The 22,198-nt window shown below is 36.7% G+C and overlaps 2 protein-coding genes across 2 annotated transcripts in view; both read right to left on the bottom strand.

Moving 5' to 3' along the window:
* LOC114669500 (F-box only protein 44-like) overlaps nucleotides 1-22,198 on the bottom strand; it is a 560,525-nt gene that overhangs the window by 95,095 nt on the left and 443,232 nt on the right. The window lies entirely within an intron of this gene.
* Nucleotides 1-22,198, bottom strand: part of d2hgdh (D-2-hydroxyglutarate dehydrogenase) — a 51,695-nt gene that overhangs the window by 5,546 nt on the left and 23,951 nt on the right. Inside the window, exons 4-9 of the mRNA XM_028825723.2 lie at nucleotides 20,993-21,132; nucleotides 19,237-19,430; nucleotides 14,651-14,819; nucleotides 14,146-14,289; nucleotides 11,876-12,018; nucleotides 533-698 (exon numbers count right to left, since the gene is read on the bottom strand). Coding sequence (XP_028681556.1) covers nucleotides 533-698; nucleotides 11,876-12,018; nucleotides 14,146-14,289; nucleotides 14,651-14,819; nucleotides 19,237-19,430; nucleotides 20,993-21,132 — 956 coding nt within the window. The remainder of the gene's footprint in view (nucleotides 1-532; nucleotides 699-11,875; nucleotides 12,019-14,145; nucleotides 14,290-14,650; nucleotides 14,820-19,236; nucleotides 19,431-20,992; nucleotides 21,133-22,198) is intronic.

The raw sequence follows: 22,198 nt of genomic DNA, 5'->3' as shown, positions 1-22,198 counted from the left end.
GGTGGCCTTAACACTTCACACTAGGTTTACTTTCAGACTCTCAACACCCTCTGTGTGAATTGTGAGAATTGGTGGATTCTGCCTATCTCCTTTCACTGTTGCCAGGGCAGATAATTCCACTTCATCTTAGCCAAAGCAGAAAGAATAACATCAGCCAACCATCTACAATTTGGTATATCTCAGCTCACCCTTAAAATGATTTCCTACTACTGATTAAAATGTATCTGTAGATGAAAGAGATTAAATTACGTCACCTGAATGGTATATTATGATATCCACTGGTCTTATGAATGTTTTTATTTTTCACTCATTATATATACTTTCAGCCTTAGGTAAAAAAAAATTGACTTACAAAGCTCATCTCAGAGTCATTTCTGCCACAGGAAGGGGGTGAGAAGTTGGAATCATCTCGGTACATACATGTAATGATCATTCTTGCTAACTGATTCCACTATTACAACATTATTGAACAACTGAATGATCTATTTAGCAGACACTAACAGGAGTAGAAAATCAATATTCAGTAACATACCCAGATGACCATAGCCAACCACAGACTTTGCCTGATCACGAAGTTGCACCCGCATGTCCTGCACAGCCTGGTAAATATGTTCCACAGGCACAGAGATGTCATATTTATATGTATATCCATCATGAAGCAGCGCCTCCGTAATACGTTCTCGAAGCATCCAGAGGGCCTGAAAAATAGAACCATTATTACTCATAAGCTACCTGCTTCTAGTGGTCTAGAACAGGCATGTCAAACTCACTACCATTGGTGGGCCGCTTCGACTGCCATACGTGCGTCAGCGGGCCGTACTGTAACAAATACTATTATACAAAGTTACTGTAGCTTTCTTTCCAATACTGAAAACTTTAAAAAATGTAACACTTAAAGTTTAAAGTTTAAAGAAAAGCAATTTATTTCCATGCAGTCTCCATACAACAGTGTAGAATTAGAGTCTTAACCTCTTAGCTAGGTCCTTATTATATTACTAGGCTCACCCTCCTTTTAAGGTGACCAACTTTTATCCTCAATTTGTGCGTGCTCCATGTGTACATCAGGCATGTAAGTGTAGGGAATGAGAACATCGAAGTGCCCATTCATAACATCTCCCGAAAACCTAAGTTTTTTTATCCCCTCGAGTGCCTGTCCAAACTTGGAGTGTAGGACTCCATAATAATATACTTGAAACTCATAGGGGAACAACTCTCCCGCTGCCATTAGCTCAGAAATGGTACCATAAGTTTGAGACTTTGACATTTCAGTGAGATACTGAAGCTCATTTGTATAAGAGATTCCTGACGGCATCATTGTAAATGGCTGAAACCTTGACCAATTACTTAAAACATGTCGTACAATGTCAGCTCGAATCTGTACCGGTAAAGACGGAGTTTCATGCACTAAATAAGCTATAGATGAGAATAAGCAAGCACCATCTCCCCTGATATTTACTACGCAGTGAAGCATTTGTACTCCATCAACATTAATTATTTCCAGAGACATAATTTTGTCTATTTTTCCAGCGCATCGCGCACAAAAGCAAGGGAACGATGGGAGCACCAGAACTCTGCTCACATCGCGTTGCTTCATACCACAAGCCGCAAGTAGTAAGTCTGTGATAAGCGGAATACCGCTACGCTTTGCACTCACGAGACGGAAGGCCAATCCCGACTGCTTTTATATAGTGTCTTGATGATTGATATTCATTATATTATATTCATTGCTTATATAGGAGCCTTACAGTATGAGATTTATTTCTTTTGTCCCGACACTTGGCATTTCTTGTCAGGCCCGGTCTTAGGTATTATGGGGCCCTAGACGAAAGGGGGGTCCAGGGGCCCCCTGGAAGCTCTGTGAAATGCGTGAAAATTAGACCAAGGAGTCGATCCAGGGCCCCCCGGACGCCGGGGCCCTAGGCGGTCGCCTACTTCGCCTATGCCGGGCCTGATTGGGACAAATAATGCTGTAGTATATTTAAGTATATATGACAATTGCTCACTCGGACAATTTGTTTTGGGGGCCCCCAAGAAGGCGGGGGCCCTAAGCTATAGCTTGTGTAGCTTATACATAAATCCTGCACTGTTTCTTGTTAGTAACCATTTCGTCAATATCAGGCTTGAAATCTTGTGCAGCTGCAACTTTTATGAGGGATGAAAGGTGATCGACGGTAAGTCTTGAGCAATGTGGGGTTTTGGTAGCTTTCATTAACAAAAACAATTGCTCACAAAGGTAAGTGCTTCAGAACATAGACAGTACTCTCGATGCCAACTTACGGATCTGCACATACGAGGGTGGCAGGTAAGCATACAACCCTGGCACACCAACTTCGTTGTATTTTGCCTTCAGAATAGAATCTGACTGCACTTCAATCAATTCCATTTGGATATTCTCAGGCGCATTCTCAACGTTGTAAGAGCCCTGTTTGTGTGAACTGAAATCACGAAAATGCTCACTGAATTCATTGCTCAGTAATTCAAGTTGGAAAACAAATCCTCTAAAAATCAAATTTTACTTCAAAGTTTATATTGTAAAATAAGCCGATACGCAAAAAGCCACCTGACCTACAATAATTTTACAAACTCAAAATCACAAAAATGTTAATAAACAACTCACCAACTTCTCGCGTCCACTTCAGATCTTCAGCTGTAGTCTGCACTAACTGTTCGTTACAATACTAGCACAAAATTACATGAAACTAGAGCAACAAAACGTGAAAATATGCAGGCTATTACTACTCGTGATGGTCAGTTCTGCCCAGTGGCCAGTCTCAGCAGCCCAGTCAGTAGTGTAGCCTTAGCAGGGGCGGCTCTAGGCTCGTGGCGGCCCTGGGCAGAGAAAGAATCGGTGGCCCCTTCACCTGGCAATGTCAATACGGTATCTTATGCACGGCAGATGGCCACATCCATTGCGGACACTGCATAGCCGCCGTGCTCATGACACGCTTCTATATACGCGTGTCCGTAACTTGAAAACCGAGTGGCGACCCATGATATTCTCATTACGGCAAAACATTATAATACTACATATAGCTTACTGCTCCGACTCTAGCGACATTTGTAAATACAGCGTACTAATTAACAAGAAACAGAATGTTTTTCGGCCACATTGCCGTCAGCTGTGTCGTTATTTTCTCTTTCTGTTTTATATTCAATATATATTGATGTGGCGGCCCCTGGGATTTGGCGGCACTGTGCAGGTGCACAGTTTGCACATGTCTAAGGCCACCCCTGCTGCAGCCTAGCACTTCAGTTGTGACGCTGCGGCTCATTAACTTGTCAAGGCTCGTGGCTATACTGTACTAGCAGATGACGTTTCCAGTACCGTAATACCATGGGAGAACGCGCTTTTGTCAGAAGGCAGAAGTAAGAAAAGTCAATAAATAACACCGAAGATGCAGAATACTATCGTTTGTGATTGAATCAATCATTTTGTACAAGTTCAGTGCTAACTAGCATCTGTCATGCGGGCCGCACAGATTTCTGTTGCGGGCCGCATGCGGCCCAAAGGCCGCGTGTTTGGCATGCCTGGTCTAGAAGATCGACTGAAATCTATTGGGTGAGTTGCCTCACCAGCTAGTGGTCCAAATGCAGAAATCTGTAAGGAAGTACAGCATACCAGTATATAACTTAGAATACTAATGCTTTGTCTGAGTATATTAAAGTTTGTTTTTTTACATTTCTGTTGCAAAGTCTGACAATTGTAATGGTGTTAAGTAAAGAAGACATGAAACATTTTCAAGTCACTAGTTACACTAATTGTGCCTCAATTATTTAAATGATTTTTTAACATTTTATGGTCTATTTAATACTCTTAGCCATGTTTTGTTGATTGTGGTTAAAATAAAAATAGGGGCAGTAACAACATAGACATTAAAAGAAACAAAGCAACTCAGTCTTTGAATGGATACTTTGGCTCATTTAAAAAACAAAGTAAGATGCCAACAGTGAGTCTGCAAGCAATGTAAACTGGCATCCACTGCTGTTATTGATAATTAAATCTTTTATTATTTATTTGTGTGCATGCATATGCATATATAGGATGGGGTGCAATTAAACATTGTACTTTTGCAGTGTGAAAATAAGATGTGCATATTGTATTGTCTGAACTGTGAAAGTGCAGAAGGCAAAACAAGAAAAAGCAACAATTGACACATTTATATTGCTGAAAAAAAAAAAAAACACTCGAAGTAAACAACAGATTTTAAAAAAATATATATGAGATTCTGGAATATCTTTACTTCCACATCAGTCTTTAGCATAACACAAGATGACATTCTTAAACCTACTTAATCCAGGTCAGGGCCACGGGTACCGGAACGTGTCCAAGCAGCATCAGGTGCAAGGCACCAGTCCATCACAATGCCAACTTATGTATCCATCCACACAGGTTAAATTTAGAATTACTAATTAATATACATTTACATGTTTAGTATCTAAAGGAACTGCACAGGATACAAACCCAGGACACTGTATCTGCAAGGCAGCAGGCCTCTACATTTTTTACTGTGCTGCCATGTCACAACTCTGCAGGCACTAAGTGATATTTTCTTAAAACCTACACCTTGAAGAAATAGATGCCAGAGCTTGCTGTCATGCCACGGAATCTGTTTATCTTCAGATGGTACAAAGAGCAAGTATACATGGATCAGATACAATTATGTGTTTCCACAAATGCAACAACAAGATTTCATCAAAAAAGTAAAAAGAAAACTTTCATTTTCAGCTAAAAATTGAGCTTATTTTGGTGTCATATAATAAATGATGAAGTTTGCATGTTCTCCCCGTGTCTGCGTGGGTTTCCTCCGGACGCTCCGGTTTCTTCCCACAGTCCAAAGACATGTAGGTTAGGTGGATTGGTGATTCTAAATTGTCCCTAGTGTGTGCTTGGTGTGTGCACTGCGGTGGGCTGGCGCCCTGCCCGGGGTTTGTTTCCTGCCTTGCGCCCTGTGTTGGCTGGGATTGGCTCCAGCAGACCCCCGTGACCCTGTAGTTAGGATATAGCGGGTTGGATAATGGATGGATGGATAATAAATGATGGCAATATTATCACAAGGACAATCTACAATTTTTTGATTTTCATGTTAATATTTTGTCAATATGCTATATGTAAATACTCAGTAATTTGTTAAGATGTAATCAAAAGTCTACCCTTTATTCATTCATCAAACATCTATCAATGTGCTGTAGTAACTGCCATTGCAGCTCAACTAATATTCAGCCTAAATGTAATTTTCCCAGTTTGTTTTCAAAAATTAATGTTTTAGAAGTTAGTTTCAAGTGGCTTCTATTAGAGTCATCTTCTATAAATAAGCAATCGTTGAACAAAGTGTGATCAAAAATCATGGTGAAACAAGTTTGAAATGTAGCAGTTGCGTGGCCGATATAGATTAGAGCGGCATTGTAAAGGCTTTGCTATTCGTATTTTCCTGAATTTCAGATGTGAGATTTTATAGCACTGAAGACTGATAGTAATTATTAGAATTCATGTCTTCAAGAATTTAGATAATCTCCTTGTTTTCCAGAAAATCATATAATTTTGGCATATAAAAGATGACCAGTAAGCAGCCAAATGATTTTGCTGAGCCAGCAGAAAACAGTGCTTTCTTTGTCAGTTTTAGAACTACAAAGACAGCAATCGGAAATTGCTCAACAACACTGCTACATAATCAAAGTCTAACTACTTCATTAACTAATTCTAACCTAGCATCAGCCTTAACCAAATTTGAAGAGCTCTGGATTTATTTCCCTGAGTCGTATAAAATGTGCACACCTATAGGATATAAGTAAAACATTTAAAAAAAGATTTTTTTTGGGACTGCATGGTTTAGGCTATATGGAAAGAATGAAACAGTTGAATATTTTAATTTTAAACAAGCAGAGATTATGAGATTAAGAAGTGATATATTAAATGTGGAGTCAAAATAATAGCACAGCAGTTAGCACTGCTAGTTTACAGCTCTAGATTTCTGGATTCAAATCCCAGCTTTCTCACTGGACATGTAAAGTTAGCACAATCCCCAATGCCTATGTGATCTTTTCTCCATCTTTTTCTCTTTTTTTTTCCCAAGTGCACTAGATTTCCTCCCCCAGTCGAAAGAAATGTGCATTAGGTTAACTGCCCTAGTATGAGCAAGATATTACCTGAGCAGAGAATCAAAATCAAGCCACAACAGCCACCACACCACATAGGCAATGCACTGTTAAGCCACTCTGCAGATGCATAAAAGCCATTAATCATACAAAGTGTACTTATTAAAATTTACACAGCTATAATTCAAAAATCACAAGAAAATGTGCTATATAAATAAATTAAAATAATAATGTAATTTTTCAATCCACATGATCTGTCATCATACAAGCTTTTGATTGTTACTAGAAGAAGCGATGATTGGACAGGAGGCAAGTATGTTGGGTAGCAGTAAAGGCAGAATCTTGAATTGGTCTGCCAGTTCATTTTGTTATTTTTCTACTACAAATCAATCAGCTCTTGTACTTCACTGTTTGCTGCAGATGGGAAATGTAACTGTTGATAATCATGAACAATGGTTTGTCCTTCTTTGAATATTAATTTCTGGAAGTTTTTCTGCAGTAAAACATAATAGCTGTCCTGAATTTCCATTAGCTTGTACACATTCAACCTAACACATTAATTAAGTGAATGGAGGATGCTGTTTTTAGAGTAATGATGATGCCCTAAAACATTTTAGCATTGCGTCTGATATGGTATGCAGGATCTTTCAGTCTGTTGTGTCACTCTTTGGTTGGGAAGCTATGCACAACTCAGTTTTATAATGTCAGTGATTATCAGTTCATTGCTATAGAAACATCTTGCTTATGTCACAACTTAAAAAAAAAAGAAAAACATAACAATATTTCTTTGACTATGGCAAAAAATGCACAGATCCTCAAGGTGAACAAAAGTAGGAAGGACTATAATATTGGATTGCAATTAGACATGCATTGCTTAAATTACCTAGCATTATCTTTTAATTGAACAGTTGTAAAAAAAAAACAAAAAAAAAACAAAAAAAAAAACATGCATACACCATATTGTCAAAAAACTGGACAGTGCATACATGTTCAATTTTTTAATAATAATATATACAATACTCATAGCAGATTATTAATAAATCACTTTTAGCGATTGAATTTGTGCTCAAATAGTTTGTGTGTAATAAGCAGGAAATATCACTTATTTAAGTGTTGAATCACTACAGATTGGGAACCTCTTATACTTCTGAACATTAAGCATCCTTTTTTTACTTGATGAAGACTTAATTGCCTATGTGTTTTCACACATTTTTCCCGTGCTTAATGATATGTTTTATATTTACTAGTCCCTTTTGGAAAAATTTGGAATTAGTTGTCTGTACATTGTTTATTTCTAAAGTTCATATGCATCTCTCAAGAATGAACAGTGCTTAATTTGTAAGTACAGCATTGACTGAAAGTACTAGTAAAGGGTTGTATTGTTTTCAGTTGTAGACACATACGTAAAAGTACTGTATTCAATTTTAACCTTTAGAGTTGCTGCAAATCCATGGTCCTAACATGTTCTTAGAGGTGCATCAGCAGTTTAAGAATGCCCCTATGTCTGGTTCCACAAAGGAGGCTGTGATTATTAAAGTGAGTTTATTAAGGAACAATATTTTTAAGTATACTATTTACAATTGAATCATTTTGAACGAGTATCCATATCAGTGAAATTTAACCTGTAATCTTAGTAATCTATTAGCCCCATGAAATTATGGCATGAGAGAACAAAGCGACAAAGGAAACTCTATCCAACAGGTTCCCAGAGGTTTCCCAAATCTGAACAAAGACAGACCTTTACTGGACTACGCAAACTAAATGCCATGATGGCCACACATAAGCTGACATTGATGTCAGTGAACTAGTCATAACATACTCAGGAAATGATGTATAGAAAAGTCTACACTCCACTTGATCAGAAGTGTATTTACTTTCCAAGATTAGCTATTTGAAATATATACGGTTATGTGGTGGCTTTGCAGACACACAATAAATAACACTAGGGAGACACAAGTTTTAAAAATCTCATCTTTATTAACAAAGTAAAAGACAGTATAGAATAAACATGATGAGAAAATCAGTATAATAAACCTGCTTATCCTCTGGGATTGACTTTACAGATCTTACTCCTACTCCTACATAGTGGAGCAGCTTTTAGGTTTCTCACTATTCCAGTACTCATAAGCACTCCCATTATCACCTCCAATGTCCCTTGATCCTATGCTCTCTTCTTTCTCCCATTTCAACCTTCTCCCGAGACCAAATTCAATTGTAATGCAGCCAGGAAGCATCTTTAAGCCCTATTCTGGAGATCACTTCTGCCAAAAGTACTAGAAACACTCCAGGGTCACAAGTGGCCTACACTTGCCACAGGGACACAAGGCTAAGCTTTCCTTGAATTGGAAACCACCTTTCAACTACCTACTCTAATGTGTCATTTTCTGGCCTTGCTCTCTCTTTCAAATGTTGTACATGTGTTTATGTTAAATGCTGCTCCTCCATCTCTGTAGCGTCTCTGGGAGTACTGCCCCTTAGCATTCCCAGTGTTTCCACACTGACTCATGCAGTACCTCCACTGCTGCTGCCAGTGTAACCCACCCTCTTTTTTGAAGGTTTATTATGAGACAATAGCCTTTTTGTCTCCCACTCTCTTGCCACCTGCAGATAATTCACAGGAGGTCCTCTTTACCAAAGTCAAAGAGGAGATTGTTGATTCCATTTACCACCACAGCCATGTGACAACTAGATCATAAGCACCATTCTACACCAGAAAAGGGAGCAAAGAATCATGGCACTTCACCAGAGCTGGATGCTCATTTATAAAACTTTGTGTGGATTCAAGCATAAAAATATGGAAAATGCATACATCATAAAATCTGATTTCTAAAACCTGGCATACTCACATTTCTATGCAATTTACCCTTTATAAATCAAAATCATCTTGTAAATTTGCATACGTGAATGTTTCTTGAACCCTACCCAGCTTATACTCTGAAACAACCATATATGGACTATGCTAATGAACCTCAAATATATTCAGTCATGATGTTGCAGACCTTCATTGGCTGGCAGAACAACCTTCCACCTGATGTATCCAGGCACTGCCAGCTTTATGTGAGGATAGGAGTCCTATAGTGTACTCTGCACTACATTGAAACAACTCTCAAATGTGCTCTGAGTTTGGAGAAAGGAGTAAGGCACCAGTATCTGAGTGTGTTCCCATAGTCACTTGACACTTGTAACAACATGATTCCTGTTACAATAAATAGTATAGGCTAAATGAAACAATGAGGGTTTAGTCAGTTACCTTATCAAAAAGCCAGCCATCATGTAGAGCACCTTTACCAAGTCATCTGAACAACGCTACATTGCCTCAAACATAAATGAATCATGGGTTGGCCCTGGCTACCTAGCCACAACGTTTGTCAGTCTCATCTTGGTGTCACAGTAACTGCTTCTGGTTAACAAAAGCAGCATCATTCTTACTAGGTGCCTTTCTCTCTGTATTATAAAAAAAAATCTTGGGAGGGAGACTAGGGAGACGAGACGTGATCTTCTCGGAAAACAATTTGACGTCCCGTGAGAGACACTTTAACGTCATGCGAGACAAGGCAGTGAGACAACATTTAAAACAAGTTCACAGACATCTAACCTAGCCATTGTTGGAATGCTTTTAGCAGACACACTTCATGTGCTCACAGCTCTTAAAACAATGACAAGCGACAAGCAGAACACGCAGCTCGCCAGAAGCAGCAGCAAGACAACATGATCTGACAGCATCTCCTTAGCGTGCATTCAGCTGCCCCCCCCTTCACAACGCGAGCAGCGTTATACGTCCTGCAAAAAACAGATTTAACCACGCCCAGGGCTGAAAATAAAGGACAAGTATTGTTTTTACAAAAGTTTTAAAGTAAAAGTGGAAATAATGCATATGTAACAATTCCCACGAAAAGAACAATCTCTTTAAATTGTATATCCGGTAAACCAAACCCGGGGGTGGGCGAGCGAAGCGAGTGGAGCCCCCTAGTACTTCTATATGATTGATGTCAATTGCCCTTATTATGTTAGGAAAAGCAGACACTGCTGCAAATTTCCTTTTTATGTTGCCAAGTACAACAAAATCATATAGAAACTGAATGTAGCACCTCATCAGTCCTCACAGGTGGCGCAGTGGTAGTGCTACTGCTTTGCAGTAAGGAGACTGTGGAAGATTGTGGGTTCGCTTCCCGGTTCCTCCCTGTGTGGATAGCGCTTTGAGTATTGAGAAAAGCGCTATATAAATGTAATGAATTATTATTATTACTATTATTAGTCATTTATGGCTTCCAGCACAGCAGGCATGACGAAGGTGCAGCTTGGCGGAGATATTCCTGACCTATCAGCCAGTTCCCTCTGGCAGGTGCCTGTTGTCAGAAAGACTGCTATTGTTAAAACCTGGATATAAACAGGTGAACCAAAATTTTGGTCTGTCTGTCCATTTTCATAGTCTTCATTTTGTGCTAAACAAGCCATGTTTTGTCAAACCATTAGGCTATAAATAGGCTATAGGGCACAATATTTATAGCTTTCTGTATTCACGGAATGAATCATGTCTGTGCTTTTACTGTGCTTTGGTTTCTAATCCTGAGAAGTGACAACTGGTAGCCAAAATAAAGTGACGAAAAAACAAAAAAAGTTCTTCAGCGCAAATACACAGTATTTATTACAGCATTAAAATACAGTCTCTATATCATATTCATTACTTTGTATACATATTAACATGTTTGTAACATCAATGCACATTATAATAATAACTTGATGACATGAAGTATTACACATGTTAGTTATTACTTAGCTGGTTTAACTGCATTTCCCTGCTTGATCAAGAATGTCATCATTTCCCAGTTTCTCCAAAATGTTGCATACAAATGAGTCAGAGTTTACATATCAGCACTGGTTAAGCAGCGTGTCACTTATCGCTCTCTCAGAACATCAAGCACTGCTCGTCTCGAACCACCCTTACTTAAAAGAAGAGGACGACATGCATCAAGACTCTTTGCAGTGTTGGCTCCTCAGTGGTGGAACGAACTTCCTCTTGCTGTACGAACAGCGGAGACCCTCACTGTCTTCAAACGGCGTCTGAAGACACACTTCTTTAAACAGCACTTGGGGGACTAAAGTCCCCATACTTCTTTCTACCCTTTTCTCAAAAAAAAAAAAAAAAAAAAAAATTGTACTAACTCCTAGTACTAACAACTTACTATTATTTTCTTCTAGCATGGTTTTGTGTACAACTTGGTCAGTGGTAACTTGTTTAATGACAGTAGATTTAATCCTAGCCTTAAAGACTGAAGAACAGTCGTAGACTACTAAGCACTGTTGTAAGTCGCTCTGGATAAGAGCGTCTGCTAAATGATGTAAATGTAAATGTAAATGCAGAGTTACCATCACGTTTTCTTTTATAAATCCAGCCTTTATGGGGAAAGCTGGTTGCAGACCTTTCTATGCATTTTCAAGATTTCAGGGTTTTACATTTGAAAATCAATGTTGTTTGCTAGTGGGAGCTGTAAGTCTAAGTTATAGATTTATCTTTTTTCCTGCAAACATAACAGTGACTATAGCAAAGCAAAAAGTGGAAGACAATTATCCATTGCATGCCTGAACCTAATTGTTGTTTGCAACAGATTAAATACTACCATCCTAGCCACACATGGCTCTGTAGTACCACCCAACAGGCATATGTCAACAACTATTTAGCACTGTCATCTTGCAAAAGTAAATTGTTATAACAGTTAAATGTACCTTCCAAATAAGAGTTCTTTGTTTCTGTTTAGTAGAATAGTCATTCCTGATACCTCACCTTAATTTTAGAGTCTTCTTTTGCCATTGTGCCATCTGTTATGAGGGCTGTGTTCATGGCATGTTGCAGGAAGTTGTGAAGTTTTTCCTCATCATGATTGGCATTGGATCCAGATGTCTCTATCAAAATGTAAAATGGGCTTTCTGGAAATAGAGCAGGAAGGTGCAGAATGATGACAAACATAAGCAACTGGCATTTGTGCAACAGGAAGGAAAAACTAATAATTACAGATATGACTCTAACAGCCCAAAAGTTATACTGCAGACTCTAACAGCTATAATTATACAAAACCTTACTAATTTGTTTTGGAGTAATAGTAAGCAGCTGTGTCAGAAATTGAACCTATTATTCCTACTTACAGAAAAACTTGGTTTTATGAAGAGTACTTTTTAAGAGGTTTACAGTACATATCAAGATACTTAAGCACTGAGTTTATTTCTGTAAGACAGCCAGATGAGTAGTGCAGAAAACACTGCAGTTAGTAGGCCCATGTCATTAGCATGAGCTCAAACCAAGTGTATTGTAAAAGTTTGCGGATTTTGCTGATGAACCAAAGAACTCCATTTATACTAACATTAGAATAGCTGTTGTGTGGAGGGATTCTGAGAGACTGTTTGCACTGAAGTATGCATATTTTGACTTTGTAACTTGTCCCTGTTTTTTTATTTTCCATTTTCTAGGTGTATTTGCATTTAATGCATGAAGCACCTTGTGTGAAAGCTCATGTCTGCCTGCCTGCCTAACTGTGTGTCTGTATGAAACAACTCAGTCCCCCTAGACCAATTTTATTGATATGTGATACACTTCTTCTTCAAACAAACTTGTAGAGATGGTTCAAATTTCATTCAGGTATCTACAACAGATCGTGCTGAATGAAGTTTTAAAATTTCAAAATTTCCCACTGAAAAGCATTGGCGAATTTGCAAATTTGTACATCTTAAAACAGAGAAGCGTTCTTTGCAACTTAAACTACGAACGAATTTACTGTTTTAATTTTGCCTTGACAAAGGTTTGTATAACTTATATATTTTGTATATTTTCCTTTTTTACAGCCACTCACAAGGCCAATGCAGGTGAGTCAAACACCGGGCAGAGCGCATGTTAACAGCTCACAGAGCATTGTCCTTCTCCTGTTACTGTGGATAAGTTAATTAATAGGATACAAAAAAGTCACTTAAAAAAAAAATGAAAATAAAATAAATGGAAGAGGAAAGCAGTTACAGTATGTAAGCATATAAAAGACTGAATTGATTAAAATAATAATCTGCAGATACAGTAATATTGTTCAAAGAATCAACATTATCAATCTGCAACTAAATGACATCTGAACTAATTAAAAACATGGAAAAGTTGCAGCTCCCCTAACAGATATAAACACAGGACGGGTTTAAAAATGGACAGTGGCGTCAGGAGGTAGGAGTCTTCAGTGGCTTAAGCCCCTGATCTGTAGCTGCCAGCTCATGTACTTTCAGTCTCAGATATACAAGAACATTCGCAGGAAGCCCTGATCACCTTGCCCTTCATTTACCATTTGTATGTCCGTTATATAGTAAATGAGTTCTTACATATTCATATAATTTTAATGAATTACTGTGTTTTAACTAATATTAATAGCTAGATAAGGAACGTATTTCAATTTCTTTTCTCCTTTCATAGAGTGATATTGATACTAATTATATGCTAGCATTGGTCATTTTATATTAATAGATATTTTTCAAATGCTAATTGGATACTACTCAATTAAGAATACTTTTAAAAATGTTATGTTTAAGAAAGTTGAACAACAATTAGTCACAGACCATCCACCACTAACACACACCAATCAATGCCATTTTCACATTATATGAATTGCAGTCCAATGTACATGAAAGTAAATGGACCACCACAAGCATATTTGTGCTGCATTTTGAACTCTGATGTAAACTGCTGTTAAAAAGCACATAGAGCAGTCTATTAACACATGTGATTGCATTCTACTTTTTCTATTACTTCTGAATATTACTCATTCTTACAAAACTAATAAACAAAAAATGTAATAAGCCTTGGATGAAGTAAATAAAAAATGAGAAAATCTCCAGCGTTCATCTTATTCGTCGAGCACACCTGAATTTTACACCATGTGTACATTGTCTTATTTGTTTATATTCTTATTCGTCAGATTCCAATTATGATCTTCAACCTGTTGCACCCAGCATGGTGAATCTGTGAAATAAAAGTGCTGCTGGCTAGCATTGCTTCATGATGAAGGCAAGAAGAGCATCACACTTTACCTGTAATGGGGTTAGTTAGTTTCAGGTGATTCTGCAGAAGCTGCATGCATGCACTGTCCAGGAACTCAAAGGCTGAAAGGATCTCTCCCAGCATTCCTTTACAACATCTGAATGTTTGCAAAAGTTGCTGTATGGTACTACACCCTGAAAAAACATTAACAGCTTTTAAAAGACTACTGAACCACCACTAACAATATTAATTAGTAAGTTTGAAACATATTATACACGATTGTTTTTTTCTCCTTCTAATCTGTCAGGCTATAATGCATACTTATATCATCATCCTCAACAAAGAAAGGAGTTTGAATCAATTTGGATTACTTGTACATAGCACCTGAAATTCACTAAAGAGATTTTAATGATATTCTACATCAAACAGCTAGTAACATTTTTTATTACTAAAGAGATCAGTGTCAACTAAAAAGTCTTTAAAATTCTATTTATGATTAAAACCTTTGGTATGAAATAAATACATACATGAAGAAATACACACCAGATATCTTACCTAAAAAGGCTACATTTACTGCCTTTGGTTTGCATGGACACAGGATTGAGACAGCAGTGATGACACCCAGAGTGCCCTCTGACCCAATGAAAAGCTGCTTCACATCATAGCCAGTGTTGTCCTTCCTTAGAGATGAAAGAAGGTTGAGCACTTTTCCATTAGCTAGAACCTATGAAACAAAAACATAGTGAATATAATTGAGCTAATCTGTGCTCAGACAGAAAAAATTAAAGTTACGTGCCACATATTTCTATTATCTTAAGAGTTTCCAGATACAAAATGTATGGCAAGCCTGGTTGTTACTTACAGGTCTTTTAAATGATAGCTTCAAGTATTTAAAAAGTGTAAATGAGCCAATGATATACAGTATTTAAAAATATTACATTTTTAATTTAAATATATAGTGATCCTGCTGAAAAGGCAAAATTCAAAAGGCAAAGTGAAAAAATAAAAAAGTAGAAGATGAACAAAGTAAAAGGAGCAGACAAAGACATAGCCATGATCAAGCAAAAGTCAAAACATGATGACAAAGAAAGTCAAAAATACTATAATCAACATCCAAAACTTCACGAACTAAAATTGAGGTGAAAAATACAAAGCCACATATTCTTAAACAAAAAGAACCTTTCCCAAAAGAACCTGTTAAGCTTACAGATTGATTATAAAGTAATTACTCCCAATAACAGTACACTTAAGTTATTGCACTGCCATCTTAAATATTATGAATTGACTTCTCACTACAAAATGCCAGCATACTGAAATATATTTCACAGTAAGAAATTAACATATGCCAAAACTAAAAAGAATATATACCCATAAACAAAACTCAGGTATACAGTTCACTAAAGCTCATTTCACATATACACTACCTTAAATTGTTTTAAAGTAATTTTCTAAGTAAGCACTTCTACAGATATTTTCTGCCCACTGCTATCAGACCGATTAATGCTTCCTTCCAATTTCCCACACTTAATGCTTATGCTCTTTAAGTTTGTTTTGCATGAGAGTAACAAAACTTAATCTAATCTAAATTAAATTTCTCTAGTACCAAAGTCATTTGTCATGAGAAATGTAAGAAATGTAAAAGCAGCTATCATATCCTTTGAAGAAGGTCAGTGTTATTTACAATAAAGAAGTGAATACTGTACAAATAGGATTCTGGATTTTATACGTCTTTATGGAAAGCACAAGTTGAAAAACTAAAAGGCATGTTTTACGCAGTACTGGAAGTTCTATTTAATTATTTGTCATTTTCTACTGTCATTTTGCTGTAGGTCAGTGTGCTCTGTGCATGCTAGCAATTCTGTCTGCTTTCTTCAGTGTGCTTGCTTGTGATTCTCTGTTTCTGTCTGCAAAGTTTGCTCACATCTTTTCTCATTTAAAAGCTTTTTTTGTATTCTTTCATTTATGAAGAACCAAAACTTATACTCTTGACATGAATGACTATACAAATAATTGTATATTGCCGAGAGTTTAAATAATTTCACCCCAACTAATTGTATTAAGGATTCTCCAGAGTGAACACTGAGGCCTAAGGGAGTGTAAATAATGTGTAATGAGCTGCTGTCATGTGAATCTAGGTGGGGAGAGAATTTTGAGACTCAGAGATTTTGACTAGAAAAAGAGTTAACCATGTGAAATCGGGCAGAGTGTCAAAAAAAAGGGTTAATTATAATGGTTTCTTGACTTGTAATAAAAACACTATGCCCTATGACTATATAAAATTCTAAAAAACAAAAAAAAATCCTAATTAAAAATCAAATGTATTGCTTTAAACCTCCCTGTTTAAGTTGTCACTCCTCTTTCAAAAAGACAATACATCAGCTTTAATAGCAACTCAACAGCAAAGCTGCTTAAGTTAAGGTCTGATATACAACAGAGAATTAGAGGAACTTGCCTATACTTTCCTTTGAGAATAGTATACATCCCAACAGTAAGATGGAAGCAACTAAAATTTAGAGATGTAGGAACCACTATTTGAAATATGTGTAACACAGTACCCTATAGTTAGACATCTCTAACTGGTTTCCTGTTCTCTGAAGAGTTGGTGGGAACTCAGAAAGGCCATCTGAAGCATCAAATGCTCCTTTCTGATCTTGCCATAACAACTTAATGGAGTTGTATAGTTACTTGTGTATTTTGGGTTATTGTCTTCCTGTATGCCCCAACAGTGCTTCAGCATCAAAGTCACACTTTGGTAGAAATTCTCTGTCAGTAGGTCTTAAGGCATCTTGTCAGTTCACCCTGTCACTTTGAAGGTCAGGCACTCTGGCACCTGCTGGATCACCAAAACTGTAATAACCTGGGCTTACACTACATATTTTCATCAAAGTTGCTGCTTCACTTTTCCTTGCATTAGCACCTGTGACTTTTGCCATTTCTAGGCACTATGCCTGACAGTGTCTTCTGCTACCTTGCGGAATCAATCCCTCCTTGTTGACATGTCAAGTTGCCATCTCTCTTTCTTTGTCAGTATTGATCTCTCAATCATTAATGTAGGTTTCCCCCTGGACTAGTCTCCTACTTTGTGCCACTTCAGTAGTACTCCTGCTCCCGTGTCCATGGCTATTTCCAGGAAGGCAGGTACTCAGTAGCCACTTTTTTAGTTGTATGCTATTCCTTGGTCAAAAGCATCTAGCTAGTGAGTAAAGTCAGAGGAGAATGGCCAGACTTGTTCAAGCTAGTAGAAGACTACAAAAACTAAAATAACAGCTCTTCACAACTTTGGTGAGAAGAATCGAATCTTAAAATATATAATGTATCAGAACTTGAAGAAGATGGGTTACAGCACTAGAAGACAAGACCAGGTTCCACTAATGACAGTTAAGAATAGAAATACAAAGCTTTAGGTGTCAAATGATCAACAAACCAAAGATTGGAAAACATTGCCAGATCTGACAGATCCTGATATTTGCTTCTACACATACAAGGCAGTGTTACAATCTGGCATAAACTGCATGAATCAATGGGTCCATCTAGCTTTGTGTTAATGGTGCAAATTAGCTGTGTAATGGCACAATAATTTTTCTTTTTTTGCATAGATTATGTTACTTTATACCAGTTAAGTGACATTTAAATTCCACAGTGTATTTAAGTGGAACATGTGCATATGTCCTTTTATGGACACAATCCACCCTTTTTTCAAATACATATTACACTTTCAGCAGGATAACGCTCAATGTCTAAAACCATAAATACTGTAATCTCAAACTGGTTCCCTACACATGAGAGTTAATTCAGTTTATTCCACTGCTTCCAAATTTAAAACCATTATAGAAGATTTGGGAAGAGAATGGAAGATGAATGTGTGACTGAAAAATCTGCAGGAACTGTGTGATCCTGTCAAGTCAGAAAGGACTAATCCTTAAGGAAAATATCCAGCATCTTGTTGAATTCATATCTTTGAAAACTTGGGTTGTTCTGTAGGCAGAAGGGAATCCTGACTGGTATCAAAGAGAGGCTTATTTTATGTACCTATAAATGAGATTACTAACTTTATATCAGTAAGGTTCAAATGACAATGGAGAAGAGAAAATTAGTCACCAAGGCTCCACTTTGGACTAGGTGAGCTGGGATCTCACAGAGCTTAGCATGTTAGCAAGATATCGGATCTGTCAAAAATAATGACACATTCACTCTAGTCTCCCATTCAAAAATAAAAAAAGATATAACTTGATCTAAAATGGCAAAGGTACTGAGTTCCACCATAACACACCCAGGACATCAAAAGAATGGGACTCAACATAATTATAATTATTAATAATTTTACTTTATTAAACTAATGAGCAATATGAAAATGTCAGGATTAGCTCCATCAAAATAAATGCTGTGCTACATAATGTGTTTTCAGCACTGATGCAATGGTGAGACTGATGGAACCGCACTAATATTAGCAATTAGATCATTATACTATTTGAGGTCCTATTGCTAAATAATTGATAATTATAATTGTTTTATTTTTATCTTGTGATCTCAATGTGTGCTCAAGACTACTGGCATTCATAATTTTTTTAAAGTAAGATGGGCTAAGCCATTTATCTATAAATCTAATAATCTATAAATTTACTGTGGAGTAGTAATCTAATGATTTCAACAGGGTGATAACAAAGCATTGCCATAGTCAATTCTTCTTGATAGAGATGAATGAAATAAATTTTTGTAATTCTGTATATTATGATACTGTAATTTCTGTAATATTTCTAAGCTAGAGAAACAAAGTATTTGCTAGTGTGTGTGAGTGATGAGTACAGCATAGATTAGTGTCAAAAATGACATGTATATATTGTGTGGATTTAGATAAATAAAGTTCAAGCTCCTCAGACTAAGAACTGTAAATATTGCCAAAGACAAGTAATTTTCACTCATCCACTGTTGTACCTCACTACTGCTTTTCACTATTATATAGAAGCTATTTCTGAAAAAACAGGTCAAAAGAGAACTGGAACCTCTCTTTATCTCAAGAGTAACAATTGTGTCTTCAGCTGTGTTTTGGTCACAATTTCTGATTTATAAACCACATAAGTGTATGCATTTTATTAGAATTGCATTTATCTGTTCCCTTCTCATTGAGGGAGATTTGCTCTTACCACTTCCAATCCAAGGACAGTGCCTCGCAGTGAACCATATCTAAGAAGTCTCAATCCACCTGCATTGGTGGAAACATTGCCCCCAATCTGGCAACTTCCCTTTGCACCTAGATCCAGTGGCATTGCAAAGCCATTTTCTTCAACAAAGGAGTTAAGGTCTTCCAAAACACAACCAGCCTGACACACCAAAACCCCTAAAAAAAATTAAATGTAATTGTAAAGAGTTATTTGTTTTACATACTGTATAAGACAAAACACCAGAAATTAGCCCATATCACATTGCCATGCTTCTGTCAAATTTTCCAACAACTTTAAGAAATATATTTTCAAAAAAAACTAAATCAAAACAGACAGAAAACCTATGGCAATTAAACTCTGAATTTCTGCTGAAGCTTTTGTTTGGTATTAACCCTACTTTTGGAAAAGTAAAAGGAATTTAAAACCCACAATAGAAATATCTCTAACTTTTGTGTTGTATGTTATTCAATGGCAGCATTATATGGATTTCCAAACCCTCCATTTATAGTACCTAAAGATTATAAGGCCATGTAATATTGATTTTGCAGGAAAACATTTTACTATTTAAACTATTAAAATGTTTATTTTCCTATAATTTTAAAAATCAAAGACCATAAATCTAAAAGTAACTCAAGGTACAATCTGTATCATATGGATAAATGAAAAATAAAAGGAAACATTTTAGTGAATAAGGAATCTGCATTAGACTGAAAGCAACTGCTTCTGTTCCAGTATGACCATTAGGATAATTAACTAATTCACATCAGTCTACTTAAAGGCACACAGTTTATAAACAGGAGCAAAATCAACTACTTATTATGTTTGCTATTATAGCTTGAAGTAGTCATTTCAATTACAGTACTTTGAAAAGGATTTATTCCTGGGAAGGAGCTTAAGTCCATAAAGACCTGTAAATTTGTCCTGTTTCAACAGGAACATTGTATAAGGTTTTGTTGACAAAGAACTTGGATGGAAGGACATCATGAGTTTGATACAACTGTGTACAAATGTGCAAACCCCGTAATTATAGTATGCATGCATTAATTTGATAGACATAACTTCTTGATCATTTCATAGCAAATGCCAATCTAAGGTAGAAAGCAGAAATTTCATAAAGAACAATCCATTGACAACTTCACAGATAGAGAAAGAGAGATAAAGTTTATATACAGTACTTTGGTTATGATTCACAAACCCACTATTATGCTTAAACATTAAAGTAGCTTTGTAAAGTTACACAAACAATACATTGATCTGAGAAGTTAAAATGGTCATTTGCCTAGACTAGTTATTCTTCGTCTTCTTCTCATCAAGCAGGTAAAACATTTCAGTGTACATCAGACCAAAAAAAGTCTACAATCCTATAGGGGCTTTGTTATAATACGGGGATTAATTTTCATGGCATGACATAGTGTCATCAGACAGGATAGTATATGAGATTTCAACAAATATGAAGAGTTTTGAGTGGTTGATCTAGGGCTAAGCATTTCTGTCCCAATAGCAGTACAAATACCATGGATATCCAAAATCAGCATATCTCAGTCATTCTGAGTAGTTATTGGTTATTCTGGGGAGGTGCCTGAGACTATCATTTCCACCACTGTTATCCTTCTGCATCCTTCCATAAACACACTTAAACTGCCCTGCACACCTTAGTAATACTACATACAGTACCTAGTTGTTTCCTTTATTTTGTCCGTTTTCTACATATATGCAATGAAGCTGTAAAGAAACTCACCAGATACAGTGTCGAAGCTCAGTACTTTGTTCATAAGAGACGTGGAAAGGATAATCTCATCAAAGACTGGGACACTGCCACCCACCAGTCCAGTGTTTCCACCCTGAGGACACACTGCCAGGTTTCTTTCATTGCAGTACCTACCAAGGAATTAAAAGAAATGTGTGAGCATGTGCAATAAAAGTACAAATAAATGCTCAGTTTTAAAAGTTCAAATGTTCAAACTTTGATGTAAAAGGCCAAGTTTGCCAGTTCTGTCCCCACTTCAAATTACTGTGTCTTTAAGTAACTCAAGTAACCTGCCTGTGCTGCTATCTTTACTGTTTTTTAAAAGGTACATAAAAAATAAGTTATAACTCTCTATTTATAAAGTGTCTCCTGATCAGTACTTCTTCTGGAATAGAAAGGTGGTGTGGAAAATTGGGTAGGTTCTTATTAGCAAAACTTCTGAGTTGAAAATAGTGTAAATTGAATTTGAAGTGTAATTGTTCAAAACATTATCTATATACAGTACTCTAAGTGTTTTAATCCTGGATGTTTTCCAAAGATTAAATACTGTGTAGTTTGGCAGAATTGAAAAATGTGATTATCATGTAGAGGTGCAACAGATCAAAAGTTTCTCTGCCTTTGAGTGCATCTTGCACTGGTTCCATATTCTGATTTTGCAGAAGAGACTTGTGTATATTCAAGAATTTATGTCAATTTTCAGAACTTTATAAAAAAACAAAAATTTAGGTAGTGCCAAGAGACCTTCTGCTTTAGATCTTTGTAGAGTCACCTTTTAAATGCGTGAATGTCTCACATTCCAGATAAATGAGGTTTTAATTGAGTGTCATTTCTTAAAAACAATTTGTTAATGTATATAGGGATGCTCTGAAATAGAAAAAGAAGCTTGGGAAGATTGTTCATCTTGATAGTATTGATTCTCCCTGCTAATGTGAGATGGATGGTAGACTATCTGTTCACATCTTGTTCGATTTTTTTCCAAGCTTATAGCAAAATTGTGTTGAAAAAGATCTTTATATTTACTTGTGATGTTTACCCCTAGATATTAACACTGTTCTGATGCATAGATGTCCAGTCTAGTACTGTGCTAGAGAGTCCACTGAAAAAAGCACACTTTAATTAAAACCGATTCTGAGTCCAAATATCTTTTGAAATTCTGCTAATGCATTGAGGACTACTGGTAAAGATGTTTGTGGGTCT

The sequence above is a fragment of the Erpetoichthys calabaricus genome, chromosome 2 (genome assembly GCF_900747795.2).
Source record: "Erpetoichthys calabaricus chromosome 2, fErpCal1.3, whole genome shotgun sequence".
In the NCBI taxonomy this organism is placed as follows: Eukaryota; Metazoa; Chordata; class Cladistia; order Polypteriformes; family Polypteridae; genus Erpetoichthys; species Erpetoichthys calabaricus.
This window is presented reverse-complemented; position numbering and strand designations above follow the sequence as displayed.